Genomic DNA, 25,762 nt, shown 5'->3' on the forward strand with positions numbered 1-25,762 from the left:
GGAACAAAAAAAGGTTCAAACGGAACTTCTTGAAGAACCTTAAGAATCAGGTTTAAGCTCCATGGCGGAGCAACAGTTTTAAACACAGGCTTGGATCTAACCAAAGCCTGACCAAATGCCTGAACGTCTAGAATACCTGCCAGACGCTTGTGCAAAAAAATAGACAGAGTAAAAATCTGTCCCCTTTTAAGGAATTAGCTGACAACCCTTTTCTCAAAAACATCTTGGAGAAAAGATAATATCCTGGGAATCCAGACTTTACTCCATGAGTAACCCTTGGATTCATAACAATCAGATATTTACACCATATCTATGTTCAATTTTCCTAGAGACAGGCTTTCATGTCTGTATTAAGGTATCAATGACTGACTCGGAGAAGCCATGCTTTGATAACATCAAGCGTTCAGTCTCCAGGCAGTCCATCTCAGATTGATTCTATTTAGATGGTTGAAAGGACCCTGAGGTAGAGGGACCTGTCTCAGAAGCAGAGACCGTGATGGAAAGGATGACATGTCCACCAGATCTGCATACCAGGTCCTGCGTGGCTACGCAGGCGCTGTCAAAAACACCAAAGCCCTCTCCTGCTTGGTCTTGACCTCCGGAGGAAATCCCACTCCCCCGGAAGAAAAGTCTGACGACTTAGAAAATCCACCTCCCAGTTCTCAACACCTGGGATATGGATAGCTGATAGACAAGAGTGAGTCTCTGTCCAGTGAATTATTGTAAGACTTCTAACATCGCTAGGGAACTTCTGTTCCCCCTTGATGGCTGATGTAAGCCACAGTCGTGTATATTGTCCGACTGAGTATGATGTACCTCAGAGTTGCTAACTGAGGTCAAGTCTGAAGAGCATGGAATATCACTCCCAGTTCCAGAATATTTATTAGAAGGAGGGTCTCCTCCTAAGTCCACTATCCCTGAGCCTTCAGGGAGTTCCAGACTGCATCCCAACCTAAAAGGCTGGCATCTATTGTAACAATTGTCCCATCTGACCTGCGGAAGGTCATACCCTTGGACAGATGGACCCGACATAGTCACCAGAGAAGAGAATCTCTGGTCTCTTGGTCCAGGTTTAACAGGGGGACAAATCTGTGTAATCCCCGTTCCTCTGACTGAGCATGCATAGTTGCAGCGGTCTGAAATGTAGACGTGCAAACGGTACTATGTCCCTTGCCGCTACCATTAAGCCGATTTCATTCATGTACTGAGCCACCGAAGGGCGCGGATGGGATGAAAAAACACGGCAGAAATTTAGAAACTTTGACAACCTGGACTCCGTCAGGTAAATTTTCATTTCTACAGAATCTATCAGAGTCCCTAGGAGGGAAACCCTTGAGATTGGGGATAGAGAACTCTTTCCTTGTTCACTTTCCACCCATGTGATCTCAGAAATGCCAGTACTACGTCCGTATGAGACTGGGCAATTTGGATGTTTGACGCCTGTATCAGGATGTCGTCTAAATAAGGGGCCACTTCTATGCCCCGCGGTCTAAGGACCGCCAAAGCGACCCCAGAACCTCCATAAAGATTCTTGGGGCTGTAGATATCCCAAAGGAAAGAGCTACAAACTGGTAATGCCTGTCTAGAAAGGCAAACCTGAAAAACGATGGTGATCTTTATGCATCACAATGTGAGGATAAGCATCCTTCAAATCCATTGTAGTCCTCTATTGACTCTCCTGGATCATAGTTAAGATGGTACGAATAGTTTCCATCTTAAATGACGGAATTCTGAGGAATTTGTTTAAGATCTTTAGATCCAAAATAGGTCTGAAGGTTCCCTCTCCTTGGGAACCACAAACAGATTTGAGTAAAAACTCTGTCCCTGTTCCTCTCTTGGAACTGGATGGATCTCGTACACAATGTAAGAATGCCTCCTTCTTTATCTGGTTTGCAGATAATTGTGAAAGGCGAAATCTCCCCTTTTTTGGGGGGGAATCTTTGAAATCCAGAAGATATCTCTGGGATATAAATTCCAATGCCTAGGGATCCTGGGCATCTCTTGCCCACGCCTGGGCAAAGAATGAAAGTCTGCCCCCTATAGGATCCGTTACCGGATAGGGGTCCGTTCCTTCATGCTGCCTTAGAGGCAGCAGCAGGCTCCTTGGCCTGCTTATCTTTGTTCCAGGTCCGATTGTCTCCAGACCGCCTTGGACTGAGCAAAAATTCCCTCTTGTTTTGCCTTAGAGGAAGAGGATGCCACACCTGCCCTGAAGTTTTTAAAAGGTACGAAAATTAGACTTTTTTTTTTTTTTTTTTGCCCTTGATTTAGACCTATCCTGAGGAAGGGCATGACCTTTTCCTCCAGTGATATAAGCAATAATCTCCTTCAAACCAGGCCCGAATAGGGTCTGCCCCTTGAAGGGAAGTTAAGTAGCTTATTTATTAAAGTCACGACAGCTGACCATGATATAAGCCATAGCGCTCTGCGCGCCAGTATAGTAAAAAACAGAATTCTTAGCCGTTAGTCTAGTCAAATGAACAAGGCATCAGAAAACAAAGGAATTGGCTAGCATAAGCTTGTCAAATATATTCATCCAATGGAGTCGCTTAACTGTAAAGCCTCATCAAGAGACTCAACCCAGAACGCCGCAGCAGCAGTGACAGAAGCAATGTATGCAAGGGGCTGCAGGATAAAACCCTGTTGAATAAACATTTTTTATCCATTGGATCTAAAAAGCACAACTGTCCTCGTCAGAGGTAGTGGTACGCTTAGCTAGAGTAGAAACTCTTCTCTCCACCTTAGGAACTGTCTGCCAGAAGTCCCGTGTGGTGGTAACTATTAGAAAACATTCTTTTTAAAAAATAGGAGGGGAAGAGAACGGCACACCTGGTCTATCCCATTCCTTATTAAAAAATTTTTAGTAAACCTCTTTAGGTATTGGAAAAACATCAGTACACACCGGCACTGCATATTATTTATCCAGTCTACACAATTTCTCTGGCCCTGCGATTGTACACATTCATTCAGAGCAGCCAAAGCCTCCCTGAGCAACAAGTGGAGGTTCTCAAGCATAAATTTTAAATGTAGAAATATCAGAATCAGGTTAAATCATCTTCCCTGAGTCAAAAAAAATCACCCACAGACTAAGCATATTGTGAGGTAGTATCATACATGGTTCTTAAAGCGTCTGTATGCTCTGTATCTACCCCCAGAGCTAACTGCTTTCCTTTAATTTCAGGTAGTCTGACTAATATTGCTGCCAGAATATTATTCACCACCTTTGCCATGTCTTGTAAAATAAACGCTATGGGCGCCCTTGATGTACTTGGCGTCATTTGAGCGTGAGTCCCTGAAGCGGGAGTCGAAGGGTCTGACATGTGGGGAGAGTTAGTCGGCATAACTTTCCCCTCGACAGAATCCCCTGGTAAAAGAAACGCTATGGGTGCCCTTGATGTACTTGGCGCCATTTGAGCGTGAGTCCCTAAAGCGGGAGTCAAAAGGTCTGACACGTGGGGAGAGTTAGTCGGCATAACTACCCCCACGACAGAATCCTCTGGTGATAATGTTTTTAAAGACAAAAAATGATCTTTATTGTTTAACATGAAATCAGTACATCTGGTACACATTCTAAGATGGGGTTCCACCATGGCTTTAAAACATAATGAACACAGAGCTTCCTCTATGTCAGACATGTTAGAACAGACTAATAATGAGACTAGTAAGCTTGGAAAACACTTTAAATCAAGTTAACAAGCAAATATATAAAACGTTACTGTGCCTTTAAGAGAAACAAATTTTGTCAAAATTTGAAAAACAGTGAAAAAAAGGCAGTAAAACAAACGAAATTTTTACAGTACATGTAATAAGGTAACAGAGCATTGCACCCACTTGCAAATGGATGATTAACCCCTTAATGCAAAAAACAGATAAAAAACATAGACGTTTTTAAAAACAGACACAACAAACTGCCACAGCCAACAGTGGGAAGCTTCAGTTAACTGTTTCTATGCAAAATTTAAGCCAGCCATGTGGAAAAAACTTAGGCCCCAATAAGTTTTATCACCAAACATATGTTAAAAAACGATTAAACATGCCAGCAAACGTTTTAAAACACATTTTTACAAGAGTATGTATCTCTATTAATAAGCCTGATACCAGTCGCTATCGCTGCATTTAAGGCTTTACTTACATTACTTCGGTATCAGCAGTATTTTCTTAGTCAATTCCATTCCTAGAAAAATATTTTACTGCACATACCTTATCTGCAGGAAAACCTGCACGCCATTCCCCCTCTGAAGTACCTCACTCCTCAGAATGTGTGAGAACAGCAAATGGATCTTAGTTACGTCTGCTAAGATCATAGAAAAACGCAGGCAGATTCTTCTTCCAAATACTGCCTGAGATAAACAGCACACTCCGGTGCCATTTAAAAATAACAAACTTTTGATTGAAGAATAAACTAAGTAGAAAGCACCACAGACTCTCACAACCTCCTATCTATGTTGAGGCTTGCAAGAGAATGACTGAATATGGCAGTTAGGGGAGGAGCTATATAGCAGCTTTGCTGTGGGTGGACTCTTGCAGCTTCCTGTTGGGAAGGAGAATATATTCCATAAGTAATGGATGATCCGTGGACTGGATACACTTAACAAGAGAAATATATACCTGTGTGAAATAAATTTAAATTTGAAACTAACATCAAATTAATGCACTTCACTAGTGGGTAGGCTGGCGAAAAAGGGTTAAACCCCATCAAGCCTGGGAGAAAAAACAAATTTATTCAGCTATAAAAATTAAAAAAAAATGCATTACATTTTGAAACCACTTTCTTTATGATATATATTAACCAAAGGAAATCAAACGAAAATTTGAGTGAAACATCCCTTGAATGAGATTCAGATTTTCGCTATCTGCTCATAAGTTTTTTTAAATTGCTTTGTTTATCTGAATCAAAAGTTTATTTTTGACTTCACTGTCCCTTTAACTCAAGTCTACGGGTCTTATTATCAAAAACTCACAGCCATAGAGAGGTAAGGCAAAATTTTGGAGTTTTTTTTTTTTTTAAATTATATTCTAATGTATGAATCTCTTCTTCACACCCAGAACTTGCATAGTACGAGAAGCAGCTCTCAAGCTAAAATGTGCTTTTCTAAATTGTATGAGGAACTTCACAGTACTGAAGAGACTTTTTAGAAAATCTCACCAGACCAGAGAGCTTTAGATCAGTCCCTACGTGATTTAGCGGAATTCAAGGTAATGCAGTTGTGCTTGCTGCACATACTAATCACCCCTCTCAACAAGCGCGGCTGTTAAAAGGCACATTAAAGGGATGGTTAACAATAGGTATTTTGGTAAATAAAGTTCATTATAATAGACCATCCAGAGCACAACCGCTGTAAACTTTAATGTAAAAAATGATGCAGATTTTTCTAAAAATACTGTTAAACACCTTATCCCGCATGATTGTTCCTAATCTTTCCCTCCGCCCCTTAGAATTGCTATGCAGCATTCTAGTGACGTATAGAGCAGTCCCACCAACTCTATATCTCAGAGTTGTTGCAAGAAAGTTCTAAAACTGCGCATGCACACACTTCACATTGTCGCCCAAACGGTTTGTGCTATGAAATGCATGTGCATAAGCGCTGCTATACAAAATCTCATTGATTTTAATAAGCTGTATGGCTATTAATGTGATTGTAGGAAAAACACATTTTATAAAATAAAAAAATAGCTAATGAAAGCAAGAAGTCTTGAATATAAAGCTACTTGCAGGTACTATTTGAATATTTTAAAAACGCTATTGTAACTTTACGAGTTCATTTTTTCTATTTTTTATCAAGCTTTAAATACAAAAAAATACTAGAAATGAAGGATGCCTTCAAAAGCAAAGAATTAGGCTGAGAATAAGAACATGTAGATTTATTGTTTAATTATATTAGATTTTTTTAAAATATTGAAGAGAGAAGTAACATTTTAGTGTCTATAAAGCAATGTACACATCCATGTTGTAACTTAGGTTTCATTTAGCTAATACTCTCAGATAAAGACTGCTATAAATGAGTCAATGAGGGGGGGGGGGGGGTAGAGAGCTTATATATATATATATATAAAAGCAGACTTTTATTTTAGTTCTGCCAGTACTTAAGATGGGGGTGACAATTGTGGGGTAGGGAAGAGAGCTGTTTGAGAGGGGTCAGGGGGAGGGGAGTGTCAGGTGGGAGTTTGATCTCTACACTAAAGCTAAAATTAACCCTACAAGCTACCTAATTAACCCATTTACTGCTGGGCATAATACAAGTGTGGTGCGCAGCGTCATTTAGCGGGCTTCTAATTACCAAAAAGCAATGCCAAAGCCATATATTTCTGCTATTTCTGAACAAAGGGGATCCCAGAGAAGAATTTACAACCATTTGTGCCATGATTGCACAAGCTGTTTGTAAATAATTTCAGTAAGAAACCTAAAATTGTGAAAAAAGGAAATTTATGCTTACCTGATAAATTTATTTATTTTACAATACGACGAGTCCACAGATTTCATCCTTACTTATGGGATATCGCCTCCTGGTCAGCAGGAGGAGGCAAAGAGCACCACAGCAGAGCTGTATATATAGCTCCTCCCTTCCCTCCCACTCCAGTCATTCGACCGAAGTTAGGAAGAGAAAGGAAAAGCCAAGGTGCAGAGGTGACTGAAGTTTAACAAAAATAAAGCCCTGTCTTAGAAAAACAACAAAAATAAATTTATCAGGTAAGCATAAATTTCCTTTTCTTTTACAAGATACGACGAGTCCACGGATTTCATCCTTACTTATGGGATACAATACCAAAGCTATAGGACACGGATGAAAGGGAGGGACAAGACAGGAACCTAAACGGAAGGCACCACTGCTTGAAGAACCTTTCTCCCAAAAACAGCCTCGGACGAGGCGAAAGTATCAAATTTGGAAAAAGTGTGAAGAGACGACCAAGTTGCAGCTTTGCAAATCTGTTCAACAGAAGCTTCATTTTTAAATGCCCATGAGGAAGCCACAGCCCTAGTGGAATGATCCGTAATTCGTTCAGGAGGCTGCTGTCCAGCAGTCTCATATGCAAAACGGATGATACTCTTCAGCCAAAAAGAAAGAGGTAGCCGTAGCTTTCTGACCCCTACGTTTCCCAGAAAAGACAACAAATAATGAACATGATTGACGAAATTCCTTAGTCGCCTGCAAGTAAAACTTCAGGGCACGGACTACGTCCAAATTATGTAACAGACGCTCCTTCTTAGAAGAAGGATTAGGACACAATGAAGGAACAATAATTTCCTGATTAATATTTTTGTTGGAAACAACCTTAGGAAGAAAACCAGGTTTGGTACGTAACACTACCTTATCAGAATGAAAAATAAGGTAAGGAGAATCACATTGTAATGCCGAAAGCTCAGAAACTCTGCGAGCAGAAGAAATAGCAACCAAAAATAAAACTTTCCAAGATAACAACTTAATTCTATGGAATGCATAGGTTCAAACGGAACCCCTTGAAGAACACTAAGAACTAAATTCAAAATCCAAGGAGGAGCAATTGGTCTAAACACAGGCCTGATTCTAGTCAGAGCCTGACAAAAAGATTGAACATCCGGAACATCTGCCAGACATTTGTGTAGCAAAATCGATAGAGCAGAAATCTGTCCTTTTTAGGAACTTGCTGACAACCCTTTCTCCAATCCTTCTTGGAGAAAAGATAAAATCCTAGGAATCCTAATCTTACTCCATGAGTAGCCCTTGGATTCTCACCAATAAAGATATTTACGCCATATCTTATGGTAAATTTTTCTAGTAACAGGCTTAGGTGCCTGAATCAAGGTATCAATGACTGAATCAGAGAACCCTCGCTTAGATAAAATCAAGCGTTCAATCTCCAAGCAGTCAGCTGCAGAGAAATTAGATTCGGATTATGGAAGGGTCCCTGAATGAGAAGGTGCTGCCTCAATGGAAGCTTCAACGGTGGCAGAGAGGACATGTCCACCAGATCGGCATACAAAGTCCTGAGAGGCCACGCAGGAGCGATGAGGATCACCGAAGCCCTCTCCTGTTTGACTCGAGCAATCACCCGGGGAAGGAGAACAAACGGCAGGAACACATAAGCTAGGTTGAACGACTAAGGCACTGCCAAGGCATCTATCAGTTCGGCCTGAGGATCCCTGGACCTGGATCCGTATCTCGGAAGCTTGGCATTCTGACGAGACGCCATAAGATCCAGCTCCGGCCTGCCCCATCTGAGAAACAGGTTGGCAAAGACCTCCGGATGGAGTTCAAATTCCCCCGGATGAAACGTCTGTCTGCTCAAAAAATCTGCTTCTCAGTTGTCCACTCCTGGATTGTAGATTGCTGACAGATAACAAGAGTGAGCTTCCGCCCACTGAATTATCTTGGATACATCTGTCATCATCGCTAAGGAACTCCTTGTTCCTCCCTGATGATTGATGTAAGCCACAGTCGTGATGTTGTCCAACTGGAATCTGATGAATGTGGCCGAAGCCAACTGAGGCCAAGCCTGAAGAGCATTGAATATTGCTCTCAACTCCAGAATATTGATGGGAAGTAGAGACTCCGACCGAGTCCACACACCCTGAGCCTTCAGGGAATTCCAGACTGCACCCCATCCTATTAGGCTGGCGTTCGTTGTCACTATCACCCATGAGGGTCTGCGGAAGCATGTCCCTTGGGACAGATGATCCGGCGACAACCACCAAAGAAGAGAGTCCCTTGTCTCCTGATCCAGATCTATTTGAGGAGACAAATTTGGATAATCTCCATTCTATTGTCTGAGCATGCTCAGTTGTAGAGGTCTGAGATGAAAACGAGCAAACGGAATGATGTCCATTGCAGCCACCATCAATCCAATTGCCTCCATGCACTGAGCCACTGATGGCCGAGGATTGGACTGAAGGGATTGTCATGTATTCAGAATCTTTAACTTTCTGACTTCCGTCAAAAAGATTTTCATTGATAGAGAGTCGATTAGCGTTCCCAGGAAAGGAACCCTGTCTGTGGAATTAGTGAACTCTTTTCTAGATTCACCTTCCACCCGTGAGTCCTTAGAAAAGACAGAACAATGTCGGTATGAGACTTTGTCAGATGATAAGACGACCCTTGATGAACATAGAGTTTCTTGAGAAGACCCTCCAACTTCTTATCCATGGGGTCTTTGAAAGCACAACTGTCCTCTATAGGGATAGTCGTACGCTTAGCCAGGGTAGAGATAGCTCCCTCCACAGCCATAGAGAGGTAAGGCAAAATTTTGGAGTTTTTTTTTTTTTTTTTTAAATATATTCTAATGTATGAATCTCTTCTTCACACCCAGAACTTGCATAGTACGAGAAGCAGCTCTCAAGCTAAAATGTGCTTTTCTAAATTGTATGAGGAACCTCACAGTACTGAAGAGACTTTTTAGAAAATCTCACCAGACCAGAGAGCTTTAGATCAGTCCCTTCGTGATTTAGCGGAATTCAAGGTAATGCAGTTGTGCTTGCTGCGCATACTAATCACCCCTCTCAACAAGCGCGGCTGTTAAAAAGGCACATTAAAGGGATGGTTAACAATAGGTATTTTGGTAAATAAAGTTCATTATAATAGACCATCCAGAGCACAACCGCTGTAAACTTTAATGTAAAAAATGATGCAGATTTTTTTAAAAATACTGTTAAACACCTTATCCCGCATGATTGTTCCTAATCTTTCCCTCCGCCCCTTAGAATTGCTATGCAGCATTCTAGTGACGTATAGAGCAGTCCCACCAACTCTATATCTCAGAGTTGTTGCAAGAAAGTTCTAAAACTGCGCATGCACACACTTCACATATATTGTCGCCCAAACGGTTTGTGCTATGAAATGCATGCGCATAAGCGCTGCTATACAAAATCTCATTGATTTTAATAAGCTGTATGGCTATTAATGTGATTGTAGGAAAAACACATTTTATAAAATAAAAAAATAGCTAATGAAAGCAAGAAGTCTTAACATCGAAAAATACACTGAATATAAAGCTACTTGCAGGTACTATTTGAATATTTTAAAAACGCTATTGTAACTTTACGAGTTCATTTTTTCTATTTTTTATCAAGCTTTAAATACAAAAAAATACTAGAAATGAAGGATGCCTTCAAAAGCAAAGAATTAGACTGAGAATAAGAACATGTAGATTTATTGTTTAATTATATTAGATTTTTTTTAAATATTGAAGAGATAAGTAACATTTTAGTGTCTATAAAGCAATGTACACCTCCATGTTGTAACTTAGGTTTCATTTAGCTAATACTCTCAGATAAAGACTGCTATAAATGAGTCAATGAGGGGGGGGGGGGGTAGAGAGCATATATATATATATATATATATATATATATATATATATATATATAAGCAGACTTTTATTTTAGTTCTGCCAGTACTTAAGATGGGGGTGACAATTGTGGGGTAGGGAAGAGAGCTGTTTGAGAGGGGTCAGGGGGAGGGGAGTGTCAGGTGGGAGTTTGATCTCTACACTAAAGCTAAAATTAACCCTACAAGCTACCTAATTAACCCATTTACTGCTGGGCATAATACAAGTGTGGTGCGCAGCGTCATTTAGCGGCCTTCTAATTACCAAAAAGCAATGCCAAAGCCATATATTTCTGCTATTTCTGAACAAAGGGGATCCCAGAGAAGAATTTACAACCATTTGTGCCATGATTGCACAAGCTGTTTGTAAATAATTTCAGTAAGAAACCTAAAATTGTGAAAAAAGGAAATTTATGCTTACCTGATAAATTTATTTATTTTACAATACGACGAGTCCACAGATTTCATCCTTACTTATGGGATATCGCCTCCTGGTCAGCAGGAGGAGGCAAAGAGCACCACAGCAGAGCTGTATATATAGCTCCTCCCTTCCCTCCCACTCCAGTCATTCGACCGAAGTTAGGAAGAGAAAGGAAAAGCCAAGGTGCAGAGGTGACTGAAGTTTAACAAAAATAAAGCCCTGTCTTAGAAAAACAACAAAAATAAATTTATCAGGTAAGCATAAATTTCCTTTTCTTTTACAAGATACGACGAGTCCACGGATTTCATCCTTACTTATGGGATACAATACCAAAGCTATAGGACACGGATGAAAGGGAGGGACAAGACAGGAACCTAAATGGAAGGCACCACTGCTTGAAGAACCTTTCTCCCAAAAACAGCCTCGGACGAGGCGAAAGTATCAAATTTGGAAAAAGTGTGAAGAGACGACCAAGTTGCAGCTTTGCAAATCTGTTCAACAGAAGCTTCATTTTTAAATGCCCATGAGGAAGCCACAGCCCTAGTGGAATGAGCCGTAATTCGTTCAGGAGGCTGCTGTCCAGCAGTCTCATATGCAAAACGGATGATACTCTTCAGCCAAAAAGAAAGAGGTAGCCGTAGCTTTCTGACCCCTACGTTTCCCAGAAAAGACAACAAATAATGAACATGATTGACGAAATTCCTTAGTCGCCTGCAAGTAAAACTTCAGGGCACGGACTACGTCCAAATTATGTAACAGACGCTCCTTCTTAGAAGAAGGATTAGGACACAATGAAGGAACAATAATTTCCTGATTAATATTTTTGTTGGAAACAACCTTAGGAAGAAAACCAGGTTTGGTACGTAACACTACCTTATCGGAATGAAAAATAAGGTAAGGAGAATCACATTGTAATGCCGAAAGCTCAGAAACTCTGCGAGCAGAAGAAATAGCAACCAAAAATAAAACTTTCCAAGATAACTTAATTCTATGGAATGCATAGGTTCAAACGGAACCCCTTGAAGAACACTAAGAACTAAATTCAAAATCCAAGGAGGAGCAATTGGTCTAAACACAGGCCTGATTCTAGACAGAGCCTGACAAAAAGATTGAACATCCGGAACATCTGCCAGACATTTGTGTAGCAAAATCGATAGAGCAGAAATCTGTCCTTTTTAGGAACTTGCTGACAACCCTTTCTCCAATCCTTCTTGGAGAAAAGATAAAATCCTAGGAATCCTAATCTTACTCCATGAGTAGCCCTTGGATTCTCACCAATAAAGATATTTACGCCATATCTTATGGTAAATTTTTCTAGTAACAGGCTTAGGTGCCTGAATCAAGGTATCAATGACTGAATCAGAGAACCCTCGCTTAGATAAAATCAAGCGTTCAATCTCCAAGCAGTCAGCTGCAGAGAAATTAGATTCGGATGATGGAAGGGTCCCTGAATGAGAAGGTGCTGCCTCAATGGAAGCTTCAACGGTGGCAGAGAGGACATGTCCACCAGATCGGCATACCAAGTCCTGAGAGGCCACGCAGGAGCGATGAGGATCACCGAAGCCCTCTCCTGTTTGACTCGAGCAATCACCCGGGGAAGGAGAACAAACGGCGGGAACACATAAGCTAGGTTGAACGACTAAGGCACTGCCAAGGCATCTATCAGTTCGGCCTGAGGATCCCTGGACCTGGATCCGTATCTCGGAAGCTTGGCATTCTGACGAGACGCCATAAGATCCAGCTCCGGCCTGCCCCATCTGAGAAACAGGTTGGCAAAGACCTCCGGATGGAGTTCAAATTCCCCCGGATGAAACGTCTGTCTGCTCAAAAAATCTGCTTCTCAGTTGTCCACTCCTGGATTGTAGATTGCTGACAGATAACAAGAGTGAGCTTCCGCCCACTGAATTATCTTGGATACATCTGTCATCATCGCTAAGGAACTCCTTGTTCCTCCCTGATGATTGATGTAAGCCACAGTCGTGATGTTGTCCAACTGGAATCTGATGAATGTGGCCGAAGCCAACTGAGGCCAAGCCTGAAGAGCATTGAATATTGCTCTCAACTCCAGAATATTGATGGGAAGTAGAGACTCCGACCGAGTCCACACACCCTGAGCCTTCAGGGAATTCCAGACTGCACCCCATCCTATTAGGCTGGCGTCCGTTGTCACTATCACCCATGAGGGTCTGCGGAAGCATGTCCCTTGGGACAGATGATCCGGCGACAACCACCAAAGAAGAGAGTCCCTTGTCTCCTGATCCAGATCTATTTGAGGAGACAAATTTGGATAATCTCCATTCCATTGTCTGAGCATGCTCAGTTGTAGAGGTCTGAGATGAAAACGAGCAAACGGAATGATGTCCATTGCAGCCACCATCAATCCAATTGCCTCCATGCACTGAGCCACTGATGGCCGAGGATTGGACTGAAGGGATTGTCATGTATTCAGAATCTTTAACTTTCTGACTTCCGTCAAAAAGATTTTCATTGATAGAGAGTCGATTAGCGTTCCCAGGAAAGGAACCCTTGTCTGTGGAATTAGTGAACTCTTTTCTAGATTCACCTTCCACCCGTGAGTCCTTAGAAAAGACAGAACAATGTCGGTATGAGACTTTGTCAGATGATAAGACGACCCTTGATGAACATAGAGTTTCTTGAGAAGACCCTCCAACTTCTTATCCATGGGGTCTTTGAAAGCACAACTGTCCTCTATAGGGATAGTCGTACGCTTAGCCAGGGTAGAGATAGCTCCCTCCACCTTAGGGACCGTCTGCCAAAAATCCCGAACGGTGTCAGCTATAGGGTACATTTTCTTAAAAATAGGGGAAGGGGAGAACGGGATACCCGGTCTTTCCCATTCCCTTGCAATAATTTCCAAAATTCTCTTAGGAACCGGAAAAACGTTGGGATAAGAAGGAACCTCTAAGTATCTGTCCATCTTACTCAATTTCTCTGGTGGGACCACAATAGAGTCAGTCGTCCAGAGTCACCAAAACCTCTCATAGCAAAAGGCAGAGGTGTTCAAGCTTAAACCTGAAGGACATGCACTTCCTGAGTCAGACAGTTCCCCCTCAGACAGGGCCTCCCTACCCCCCAATTCAGAGCCCTGGGAGGGTACATCGGAGATTGTTATCAAAGCATCAGAAGTTGCAGGGACCACATGGGTCTCTGTCCTACTGCATTTGCCTTGTAAGGCTGGCAACTAAGATAAAACTTCTGAAAGAGTGGATGACATAACTGCAGCCATATCTTGCAGGGTAAATGAAGCGGACGCAGTTGAAGAACACGGCGTCGCCTGAGCGGGCGTTAAAGTCTGTGATGCTTGGGGAGAAAGTTGCGGCATACCCTGAGTCTCATCAGTCTGAGAAACATCCTTAGATATACTTGCATTAAAGAAAATGTGTTCTTTAAACTGTAAAGCCCTCTCAGTACATGAGGGACAAAAAGGAATAGGGGGTTCCCCATTGGCATCTAAACACATAGAACATGTACTTTCCTGAAGGTCAGCCATGACAAAAAAACAAGCAATAGCAATATTGGTCGTGGTACTGTAATTAAAAAATAAAAAGCAATAAACAATGCAATAAAAAGGGAATCACTATAAGACTTTCAGTAGATCACCCCTATAAGTGTACACTCTAACATGCATAACGTTTTAGGGACAAAATGTAGAACTTGCACCACGCCACAGCTCTGCTGCGGCGTCCACCTGTCCCCAACGATAACTCAATAGGTACTCCGTGATCAATAGTACTCCGTGAACGGCGTGTCTAAGACCGCTTGTGAGATTACAAACATAAGTTGACTTAGGCCACACCAGAGCCTCTAGATATGCTGCCGCAATCGCAAGTATCCGGATATCAACTGCGCGGCTAAGCTCGCGAAAACACTAAGCCCCGCCCATCGTGGGCGAAACTAACTCCGGAAAGCAGAGACCGCATGGGAATTAACATGTCGGTAACAAAATACCTCCACACAACTTATATAAAGTGTACCGTGACCACCAATGTGCCGCCTCGAGTAAAACAAAAACATAACCCTGTCCTGCCATTAGCTTAGTAACAGATAAGGTTAGGACACCTGGGTCAGCCACAATCTTCTAGCATCAAGCCCACAATCTATGTGTATCCACCGGCTAATACTCATTAGGCCCTAGATAAAACTTCTGCCCTTATAGTACAGCTTATCTTATTGAATAAAAAAAGGGTAGACTCATGCACACAGTTTATCCCTGTGCAAACCGATAACCCCTTCCCGGTATAGGGAATAACTGCCAGTCTGTTCTGAGTTACTTAGTCTCTCCCAGAAACAAAACGACTGCACATACCTTAATGCTGAGCGCAGCATAAATTTGTCCCACACAATGAAGATGTTCTGTCATCACCTCCAGCAGATCTGTGGGAAAAAACAGGGTCTTAGATAATATCTGCTAGGACCATAAGCAGGGCAGCAAACAGAATGGGAGTCGCAAAGAGAATGAAAATCTCCTCAGTCTCCATTGCTGAAAAGCCAAAAGCTCTAGCCCTGAGAAAAATAGCACACACTGGTACCATTTAAAAATAATAAACTCTTGATTGAAGAATCTAAACTAACACCTCGCTTTACCTCTTCATATCACTAACACAGGCAAAGAGAATGACTGGAGTGGGAGGGAAGGGAGAAGCTATATATACAGCTCTGCTGTGGTGCTCTTTGCTTCCTCCTGCTGACCAGGAGGTGATATCCCATAAGTAAGGATGAAATCCGTGGACTCGTCGTATCTTGTAAAAGAAAAGTTAATCTTTTTTATTTGATCGCATTTTGCAGTGAAATGGTGGCATGAAATATACCAAAATGGGCCTAGATCAATACTTTGGGTTGTCTACTAAAAAATATATATATATATATATATATACACATGGGAACAGCTTAGGCACTATAAATACATAGCACCCCACCTCTCACCTATCACCTCTATCTCTGGACTTCTGATGGGACTGCCAGACTCGCATGCATCCACATGGACAAGACTGGGTATAGCGAGAGTAGCAGATATGTGGTCACCAACGCAATTGGACTCATTTATTACCCTAGATCAGCTCAGAGCCATGGCCCAAATCCCTCCCTACCTAACCTTCGAACACGCCAGAGTATCTAGTTTACTTTCTAGCTGGGGGTTTCGTCCCTCTTCAAACCGGCAACTAACACTATGGGAAAAGGTGGAAGCAGGGGAATGGACTGGGGAAACCCATGTCCGTCCACTATAATTTAATGGATGGCGCTGTACCGGACGATAAAGCCTCCCACATTTTAAAATGGGAACAAAAACTCAATGTATCCATATCTAGTGAAGACTGGCAGCGTACGTTCACGCTCACAAAGCAAGCCTTACATTGTACCACAATTTTTGAGACGTACTTTAAAATCCTCACTCACTGGTACTACGTCCCAACTAGATTAGCCAAAATATTCCCCACATCCTCACCCCTATGTTGGAGGAAATTTGGTCGGATAGGAGACATGACCCACATATGGTGGAGTTGTCCTAAGATTAAACCACTGTGGAGTGCTTGTTTCTCCCTCCTAGCCAGTTTAGGAATAGCATTACCTAGAACTCCGGAAATAGCTTTACTCCATATAGGTACTTGTAGGCTGCCAAAGTATCAGGGATTTTTAAGCATCTATTTGTTCACTGCAGTTAAGCTCTTGATAGCTAGATCCTGGAAAACTACAAATCCCCCGCCATGGTCTGACATAATCAGGTTCATGGGTTATATGTACTCAATGGAGAAGAATATCTTCTTCTCTGTTGGAAAAGTAGATCTTTTTGAATTAATATGGGCTGAGTGGAAATCCATTTTCGACACCCAATGGTTCCCGAGCATTGAGGTATAGTGTTCTTCACAACCAGATTTGAGGGTAATTTCCCCTGCCCCCCTGTTCCCACCCGACAAGAGTGGTAATACAATCACCTCTCCCTTCCCTTGAGTACCTTACCCAGCCTGCTAGAAGATGTCTACTGGTTTTCCCCCGTCCTCCCCCATTCCCCTCCCCTCTTCTTACTTACCCCCCACCTGGAACATTTTAGTATGTTTTCTTATATTCTGTTAATTTTATTTTTCTGTTTATGTTCCTGAATATAACTTTAGAGTATTGTGTTAAAGGCAATGATTTAGCCCAGATGCGGGTTATATTGCCATAGTTTATGTTATTCTTTTTATTCATATCCCGTTACTAATTTATGTAACGTTTGGAGCACCTTTGAGTGCAATGCTACTTATTTATTCTGAAAACCAAATAAAATACAAAGTATATATATATATATATATATATATATATATATATATATATATATATATATATATATAAAAATTATATAGTTTGATAGGTAAACATAAAAAGGCTCTATTTATCTTTAAATGTAGTGATGGCAAAACTGCTAAAAATGCTCTGGTCTTTTGGGGAAGTTTTTGTCTGAAGTGCCCGATCCTTAAGGGGTTAAGGAACTTTCTAATTTACTCCTATTATCAATTTGTCTTTGTTCTCTTACTATCTTTATTTAAAAAGCAAGAATGTAAAGCTTAGGAGCCGGCCCATTTTTGGTTTAGAACCTAGGTTACACTTGCTTATTGGTTGGCTGAATGTAGTCACCAATAAGCAAGCACTATCCAAGGTGCTTAACCTAAAATGGTCCAGCTTCTAATTATTACATTCCTGTTTTTTAAATAAAGAAAGGAGTAAATTAGACAAGTTGCTTAAAATTGCATGCTCTATCTGAATCATGAAAGAAAAAATTTGGGCTTAGTATCCCTTTAAGTATGGAATCTGCACTACATGAAAGTATATTGCAAACTTCTCTACTATCAATTTATGTCAGGACTAGACAGATATTCACCAGTGGCTGCAAATAAACCAACTTCAGAGCAAACAGAGGTGTTTCTTGTGTACCTGACAAGCAATCCTGATCAGGAAGTTCACCACAGTGTCAGTGTGCTGCTTTTCAATGGGCTTAGAAAGCACAGCATCCGCTCCTGGGAGAGACTGGCTACGTCCAAACACCTGCATCCAAGCAAAGAGGAAAATAAAACAAAAACAAATCAGACCTTTAAAGTGCAGACATCTCTTGCAGAATATTGGATTAGAAAGTAATCTTACAGTGCTAATCCCTCCCGTGGTCGTTCTAAATCTCTTCACTTCTTGGCTGGCATCCACAGCAATCCCTCTTTTCACACCGGCAGAGGTACCACCTTCCCCGCTACCATTTGGATCCATGTCTGAATCCGGCTGAAAACAACAGAATGTTTACATTTAGTGTCTCTCGTGACTTCTGAGAACAGTTTATCGTATTAAAGGACCAAAAAAATACAGTATGATTGCACAATAAACTGCATAATAAAAAGACAATGGAATAGCATTTACTCTGAAATTTTAAATAAAAAGCAAATGCTGACACATTTCAAAATTGACTTAAAGGCACATTAAACCCAATTGTTTTCTTTCATTATTTGGAAAGAGTATGTAGTTTTAAACAGCTTTCAAATTTACTTCTATTATCTAATTTGCTTTATTCTCTTTATATTCTTTGCAAAAAAGCATATCTAGATAGGCTAAGTAGCTGCTGATTGGTGGCTGCACATAGATGCCTCATGTTATTGGCTCACTCATGTGCATTGCTATTTCTTCAACAAAGGATATCTACAAAAATGAAGCAAATTAGATAACAGAAGTAAATTAGAACATTGTTTAAAATTGTATTTTCTACCTGAATCATGAAAAAAAATTTTTGAGTTTAGTGTCCCTTTAAATTTGCCAACCCCCTGTATCATGTGACAGTCGTCAGCTAATAACAGAATCATATGTGTATACGCTGTAAACTCACATGCTTAGGAGTAGCTGATGCCTCAAAAAATGTGTATATTAAGACTGCACAATTTGAAAATGGGCATAAATTGGAGTACCGAATAAAATGGTCTGCCCTATCTAAATAATAAAACTTTAACGGGACATAAAACCCCTATTTTTTTCTTTCATTATTCTGATAGAGACTACAATTTTAAACAACATTCCAATTTACTTCTATTATTTAATTTGCTTCATATTTCCTTTGTTGAAGAAATAGAAATGCACATGGATGAGACAATCACAAGAGGCATCTATAAGCAGCTACTGAGCCTATTTAGATATGCATTTCAACAAAGGATATCAAGAGAATGAAGCAAATTAGATAATAGAAGTAAATTGCAAAAGTTGTTTTAAATTGCATGTTCTTTTTAAATCATGAAAATAAAAAATGTAGGTTTCTTGTCCCTTTAATTTTGACTTTAGTGTCTCTTTCACATAATGACAATCTTAAGTTACCTGGTCTTTAATCCTCTGCAATTCCCATTTGATGACCACTTCTGCCAAATCCACAGCCAGTTTTCTCTGTTCGATGGTAACACTTGGTGTGAACCCCAGACGCTGCATTGCGCTTACCATATGCTGCACCAGATTGTGCCTTACTGGGTAATAAACCTGAAACAAACAGAATGAAAACAAAATTTATGCTTACCTAAAAAATTTCTCTCTCTTCGGACATGGAGAGTCCACAAGGTCATTCCAATTACTAGTGGGATATTCAACTCCTGGCCAGCAGGAGGAGGCAAAGAGCACCCCAGCAAAGCTGTTAAGTGTAACTTCCTTATCCTTAACCCCCAGTCACTAAGCTGAAGGAAATGGAAAAGGAAGAAAACACAAGTGTGAAAAGGTGCCTGAGGTTAACTCAAGACACTGCCGAATTATAATTTTAAGAGAGGGCAGGGTCATGGACTCTCCATGTCTGGAAAGAAAGAAAGAAATTTATCAGGTAAGCATACATTCTGTTTTATTTCCTATAACATGGAGAGTCCCAACGTCATTCCAATTACTAGTGGGAACCAATACCCAAGCTATAGGACACAGAATTAACAGGGAGAGAGAAAAAAGGCAGGAGGACCTTAACAGAAGGCATCATCACTTGAAGAACCTTTATCCCAAAAGAAGCTCTAGCCAAAGGAAAAGTATCAAATTTGTAGAAATTTGAAAAAGTATGCAGATAGGACCCTGTTGCCGCCTTGAAAATCTGTTCCACAGAAGCTTTATTTATAAAAGCCCAAGACGAGGAGACAGCCCTAGTGGAATGAGCCATAATTCTCTTCAGGAGGCTGCTGTCCAGCAGTCTCATAAGCCAAACAAATCAAACTTCTCAACCAAAGAGACAGAGAAGTATAAGTGGCCTTCTGACCCTTACGCTTTCCAGAGAAAACAACAAACAGGGCAGAAGATTGCCAAAAATCTTTAGTAGTTTGTAAGTAAAATTTAAGAGCCTGCACAACATCTAAGTTATGCAAAAGATGTTCCTTTTGAGAAGGATTAGGACAAAAATGTTCTGATTAATGTTTTGATACCACCTTAGGGAGAAAACCCAATTTAGTATGAAGGACCGCCTTATCAGCATGAAAAAAAAGGTACAGGGAATCACACTGCAAAGCTGAAAGTTCAGACACTCTACGAGCGGAAGAAATAGCAACCAGAAACAAAAGCTTCTAGGATAACAACTTTATATCAACAACATGCATTGGCTCAAACAGACCCTGCTGCAAAACTTTAAGAACTAAATTAAGGCTCCACGGGGGAGCCACAGGTTTAAACACAGGCCTGGTTCTAACCAGGGTCTGTACAAAAGCTTTTACATCTGGTAAATCTGCCAGACGTTTGTGCAAAAGAATAGATAATGCAGAAATCTGACCCTTTAGGGTACCGACGATAAACCCTTCTCCAGGCCATCCTGCAGAAAGGACAAAATCCGGGGAATCTTCACCCGACTCCATGAGAACGCCTTAGATTCGCACCAATAGAGATTTTTACGCCATATCTTATGGTAAATCTTGCGAGTAAAAGGCTTTCGAGTCTGAATCATAGTTTCAATGACTGCTTCAGAAAAACCACGTCTAGACAGAATTAGGCATTCAATCTCCAAGCAGTCAGCTTCAGAGAATCTAGGTTTGGATGGAGGAAAGGACCCAAAATTAGAAGGTCCTTCCTCTGAGGTAACCTCCAAAGAGGTAGGGATGACATCCTCACCAGATCCGTGAACCATATCCTGCGAGGCCATGCATCAGCTATTAGGATCATCGATACTCTCTCCTGTTTGATACGAGCAATGACTCGTGGAAGGAGAGCAAACGGCGGAAACAGATAAGCGGGAGGAAACAGATAAGCCAGAGAAAACCTCCAAGGTAACGCTAGAGCATCTATCAGAACGGCTGAGGATCTCTTGACCTTGAGCCGTACTTTGGAACCTTGGCATTTTGGCGGGTTGCCATCAGATCCAACTCTGGAACCCCCCCTTGAGGGTTATCTGAGAGAACACTTCCGGATGGAGAGCCCACTCCCCGGGATGAAAGGTCTGTCTGCTCAGAAAATCTGCCTCTCAGGCTTGGGACATTTGAAGAGAAAGCTGAGGCATGTCACCCACAGCATCATCCCGAGAGCTCAAAAGTCTTGGCTAAACAAGAGGAGCAAAATTGCATAGGCAAAACAATTTGGGCCACCAAAGTAAACATTTATCCATGGATATGGACTGATCCTGTTCTGAGTCCATGGCTAAGAGGTAACAAATCCCACAAGAATTGCAAAATTAAAGAAATAAAGCGACTACAAAAAAATATCAAAGAAAATAAAATATAGAATATTAAATTTTAATACTGAACATAAAAGGAATACATTTAGACAAAAAAATACCTCAGATTGCCTGAGGTCTCTACCGCCAAAAGTAATACCCCACTAGTAATAGGCAGAAACGTACTCCTTGAAGAGACCTTTGCTCTGAAATGATCCGAGTAGAATAGGAAAATACAGTCGCAACTTGAAGAGCTAAGTTTCTCCTGCGTAGCAACTGAGGGCGCAACGGCAACGCTCCGCTAAACAGAAAGTGCAGGTGTCACATGAGTGGGGCTTAAAGTAAAGTGTGCAACATCTAAAAACGGCTTTACCGATAGACATCAGGGGCGGAGCGCAGCCGTGCAGGAACATGGCCGCACTTTGATACAGCTCCGTTACACATTCCCACTCACTGGCTCTAATATGGAGACCTAAAGGGCAGTTGAAGGTTTAAATACCAAATGTTTTATTCCTAACCGAGGGGCGTATGGTCTGAGCTGTTACCGCATCCTAGACGTGCCTAAAGGAGAAGAGAAGCATTTCTGCACCACCGGGCTACTCCGGCGACCACCCGACTGAAGACCTCAGGCCCCTTACCTGTCTGAGCGGAACTGTCGCAACGAGGTGACCGGAGCAACGGACATAGGCCTGGGGCAGAACGTTCGGGCGGATTCCTGCAGGCAGCCGCACGCCACCACGACACCCACGTGGCGTCTTTCCTTACCAACTAGCGGCGGCTTGCACGCAGACGTCTGGCTGTTAACGACCTCATTAAACCCATCTAAACGCAGGTACCAACTCGCACAAGGTCTCCGACGCCACACCAGGGTAATTGCTGCTACAGGACTTGGGCCCACAAGGCGAGTCCCCGCAAATCAGGGGGAAAGATCCTTCAGGCCTGTACATCATCCCATTGCCACACAAACACAGGCCAGGCCAGACTTTTCTCAGTTCATGGGCAGTTATTTTGTGCCTTGGTTTTTCCACACGCTTCTTGCGACCCTGTTGACTATTTTGAATGAAACGCTTGATTGTTCGATGATCACGCTTCAGAAGCTTTGCAATTTTAATAGTGCTGCATCCCTCTGCAAGATATCTCACTATTTTTGACTTTTCTGAGCCTGTCAAGTCCTTCTTTTGACCCATTTTGCCAAAGGAAAGGAAGTTGCCTAATAATTATGCACACCTGATATAGGGTGTTGATGTCATTAGACCACACCCCTTCTCATTACAGAGATGCACATCACCTAATATGCTTAATTGGTTTTCTGTTTCCATAATTTGTATGTATTATTTAGAGTTACATCAGATCTGCATGGCCAGTTGATTAGGCCGTGCTTGGATCCTCCCGGTCCGCCCTGCGCACAGACACGCATTTCCTTAAAACAACAAATAGAAGCCCTACTAGCCACACAATATACAACTCCATCCCAAAACATAGATAATGGCTAATCTAAGAACAAGATCCCATGCTAGCAATGACATAAACATATACTCCATCAACGCAAAAGGCCTGAACATACCTTCTAAGAGATCGATAGCCTCCAAAGACTTCCACAGACTTGGGGCATACCTTGTGTTCCTACAGGAAACCCACTTCCGCAAAGGGAAAGAACCCTCCACCTTCACACGTACCTTTGGTAGATGCTTTTGGGCATCACACTGTAGTAACAAAAAAAATGGGGTGGGAATCTTACATAGGAAAAATGTACCCTTCACGTCAATACAAACGATTAGAGATAGAGAGGGCAGATACCTTCTTCTCACTGGACTGCTATATGGGAGACCTATCACACTGGTTTCAATATATGCCCCCAACACCGCACAACATTCCCTCATGAAAAAAAATAAAAACCTAGTCTTAGACCACCAGAAGGGCACACTCATAATATGCGGAGACCTGAACACTGCGCTCAACCCTAAGTTAGACTGCTCAACACTTCATTCCTCCACACCACTATCGAGGATCTCCAAAGTTAAATCACATTTAGAGAAAATTGTGGCCCAAGACGTATGGCGAACCTTGCACCCGCAGACTAAAGATTATACCTATTACTCATATCCACATGGAGTTTACACCAGAATCGACTATGTGTTTGCAGATGTGGGGGGCCTATCTCTATTTAACTCAGTCACGATATCCCCAATCACATGGTCTGACCATGCCTCCATAGTATGCTCAATGACATGGCCTTCTAAACCCATAAGAGACTTCCTTTGGAGACTCGATGAGCACTTACTGACAGAACCGGGGGTGACCTCCAAACTGACAGAATCCCTCACAGAGTACTTTGCACATAACTCTCAACCTGAGACTCACGTCCACACTCTTTGGGAGGCACATAAGAGCGTCATTAGGGGGGACTTGATAGCCCTTAAGGCACACCTGAATAAAACCAAGAGAGAATACACAACCTCCCTGATATCACAAATACTTCACTTGGAATCCCGACACAAGAAATCCCCTAACGATAGAAACCTGTTAAGACGAAATCACGGCACTCAGACAGACTCTAGCTTCCCACCTCGACAAGACACATAAAAGACAAGCTTTACTCACTCAACAAAAAACTACGAAGGTAGAAATAAGTCAGGCAGACTGTTAGCGAGATACCTCAAACAAAAAACACACCAAACATACATCATGCAGATTAAGGATAACAGAGGTAACCCCCAGTTCTCCACCTCTAACATCTCTAAAGCCTTCAAATTCTTCTTCCAGAAATTATACAACATACTTCCCACTGACTCTGGAAACCCATCCCAAATCTCTACCAGGGCACAATTAATAGAGGAATACCTTAACAAACTACATATGCCACAAATAAACGACCTACAGAAGGAAAAACTAGAAAACCCCATTTCCCTGTCCGAACTCCAACTAGCCTTTGAAGCATTTGCCCAACGGAAAAGCGCCAGGCCCAGATGGCTTCAGCAACAAATACTACTCAACCTTCCAAGACGTTCTTACCCCTCACATGTTGAAATACTTTCAATCCATAGACGAAAGCAAATCGTTCCCCCCTTCCGCACTGGAAGCCCATATAATTTTAATCCCCAAACCAAATAAACCCCAAGACCTACCCAGCAACTTCCGGCCAATATCGTTACTGAACACAGATGTTAAAATATATGCTCGCATATTAGCACACAGAATGAACGAGGTCCTCCCGGACCTGATCCATTTGGACCAGGTCGGGTTCGTGCCTGGAAGGGAGGCGAAAGACAACACGGTCAGGGCCTTAAATTTGATTCACTATGCTAGAACTAAAAATATTCCCTCTGTGATATTATCCACTGACGCAGAGAAGGCCTTTGACCGTGTTGCCTGGGACTTCATGCGGGCCACGTTGGCCCATATGGGACTAGGCACAAAGATCCTCACGAGGATCTTTTCCTTATATTCCCGTCCTACGGCCAGATTTTTAGTTAATGGGACACTATCCCCCCCATTCCATATCAACAACGGCAAACGCCAGGGTTGCCCCTTATCCCCCCTCTTATTCGCCTGCGTCATCGAAGCATTAGCAATTAAGATTAGGCAGAACCCTCAGATAACAGGCATCAATATAAAAAACCACAAATACGTTGTGTCATTATTCGCCGATGACATGCTCCTCACTCTCACCGACCCCGAACATTCGATACCCCACCTTCTTAGTGAATTTGCTACCTTTAAACACCTATCTAACTTCGTTATTAACAAGTCCAAATCAGAAATCTTAAATGTTAACATGAAGGGCTCTTCACTGGAAGCCACACGGGAGGTTTCCCCTTTCAGCTGGTGCACTAGTTCCCTGAAGTACTTGGGAATTCACCTGACCTCTTTGCACGACTATTTATTTCACCTCAATTACATCCCCATCAAGCACAACATAATACGAGATCTCTCCTCTTGGGGTTCTAAAAAATTAACGTGGTTAGGACGCATCGAAACCATTAAAATTAACATATTCCCACGTATTTTATACCTCCTCCAGACACTACCGATTCCACTCCCTAAGACATATCTCCCTTCCCTTCAGAGAGCATTCAGCGACTTCATCTGGCGTCGCAGACCGCCCAGAATTAGTAGACAAACCATGCCGATTTCCAAAACACAAGGGGGGCTGGGGGTCCCCGACCTCGCCGCCTACCGCCAGGCGATCTTTTTACAACGCATAGTAGACTGGAATATCCACTACAATCACAAAAGGTGTGTCCCACTAGAACATCTAATGATGGATAAACCTCACTTAGGAAGGTTATGCTGGTGCAGCCCTCACCTATTCAAATCCATAGTCATTATTCGCCGATGTCATGCTCCTCACTCTCACCGACCCCGAACATTCGATACCCCACCTTCTTAGTGAATTTGCTACCTTTAAACACCTATCTAACTTCGTTA

At 42.0% G+C, this 25,762-nt stretch overlaps 1 protein-coding gene across 2 annotated transcripts in view; it reads right to left on the minus strand.

The window, feature by feature from the left end:
* Positions 1–25,762, minus strand: part of TRRAP (transformation/transcription domain associated protein) — a 382,824-nt gene that overhangs the window by 204,085 nt on the left and 152,977 nt on the right. For both annotated transcript variants that reach the window (XM_053694540.1, XM_053694539.1), the window contains exons 40-42: positions 19,054–19,209; positions 17,851–17,979; positions 17,644–17,754 (exon numbers count right to left, since the gene is read on the minus strand). In XM_053694540.1, the coding sequence (XP_053550515.1) occupies positions 17,644–17,754; positions 17,851–17,979; positions 19,054–19,209 (396 nt within the window). The remainder of the gene's footprint in view (positions 1–17,643; positions 17,755–17,850; positions 17,980–19,053; positions 19,210–25,762) is intronic.

The sequence above is a fragment of the Bombina bombina genome, chromosome 11 (genome assembly GCF_027579735.1).
Source record: "Bombina bombina isolate aBomBom1 chromosome 11, aBomBom1.pri, whole genome shotgun sequence".
NCBI lineage: Eukaryota > Metazoa > Chordata > Amphibia > Anura > Bombinatoridae > Bombina > Bombina bombina.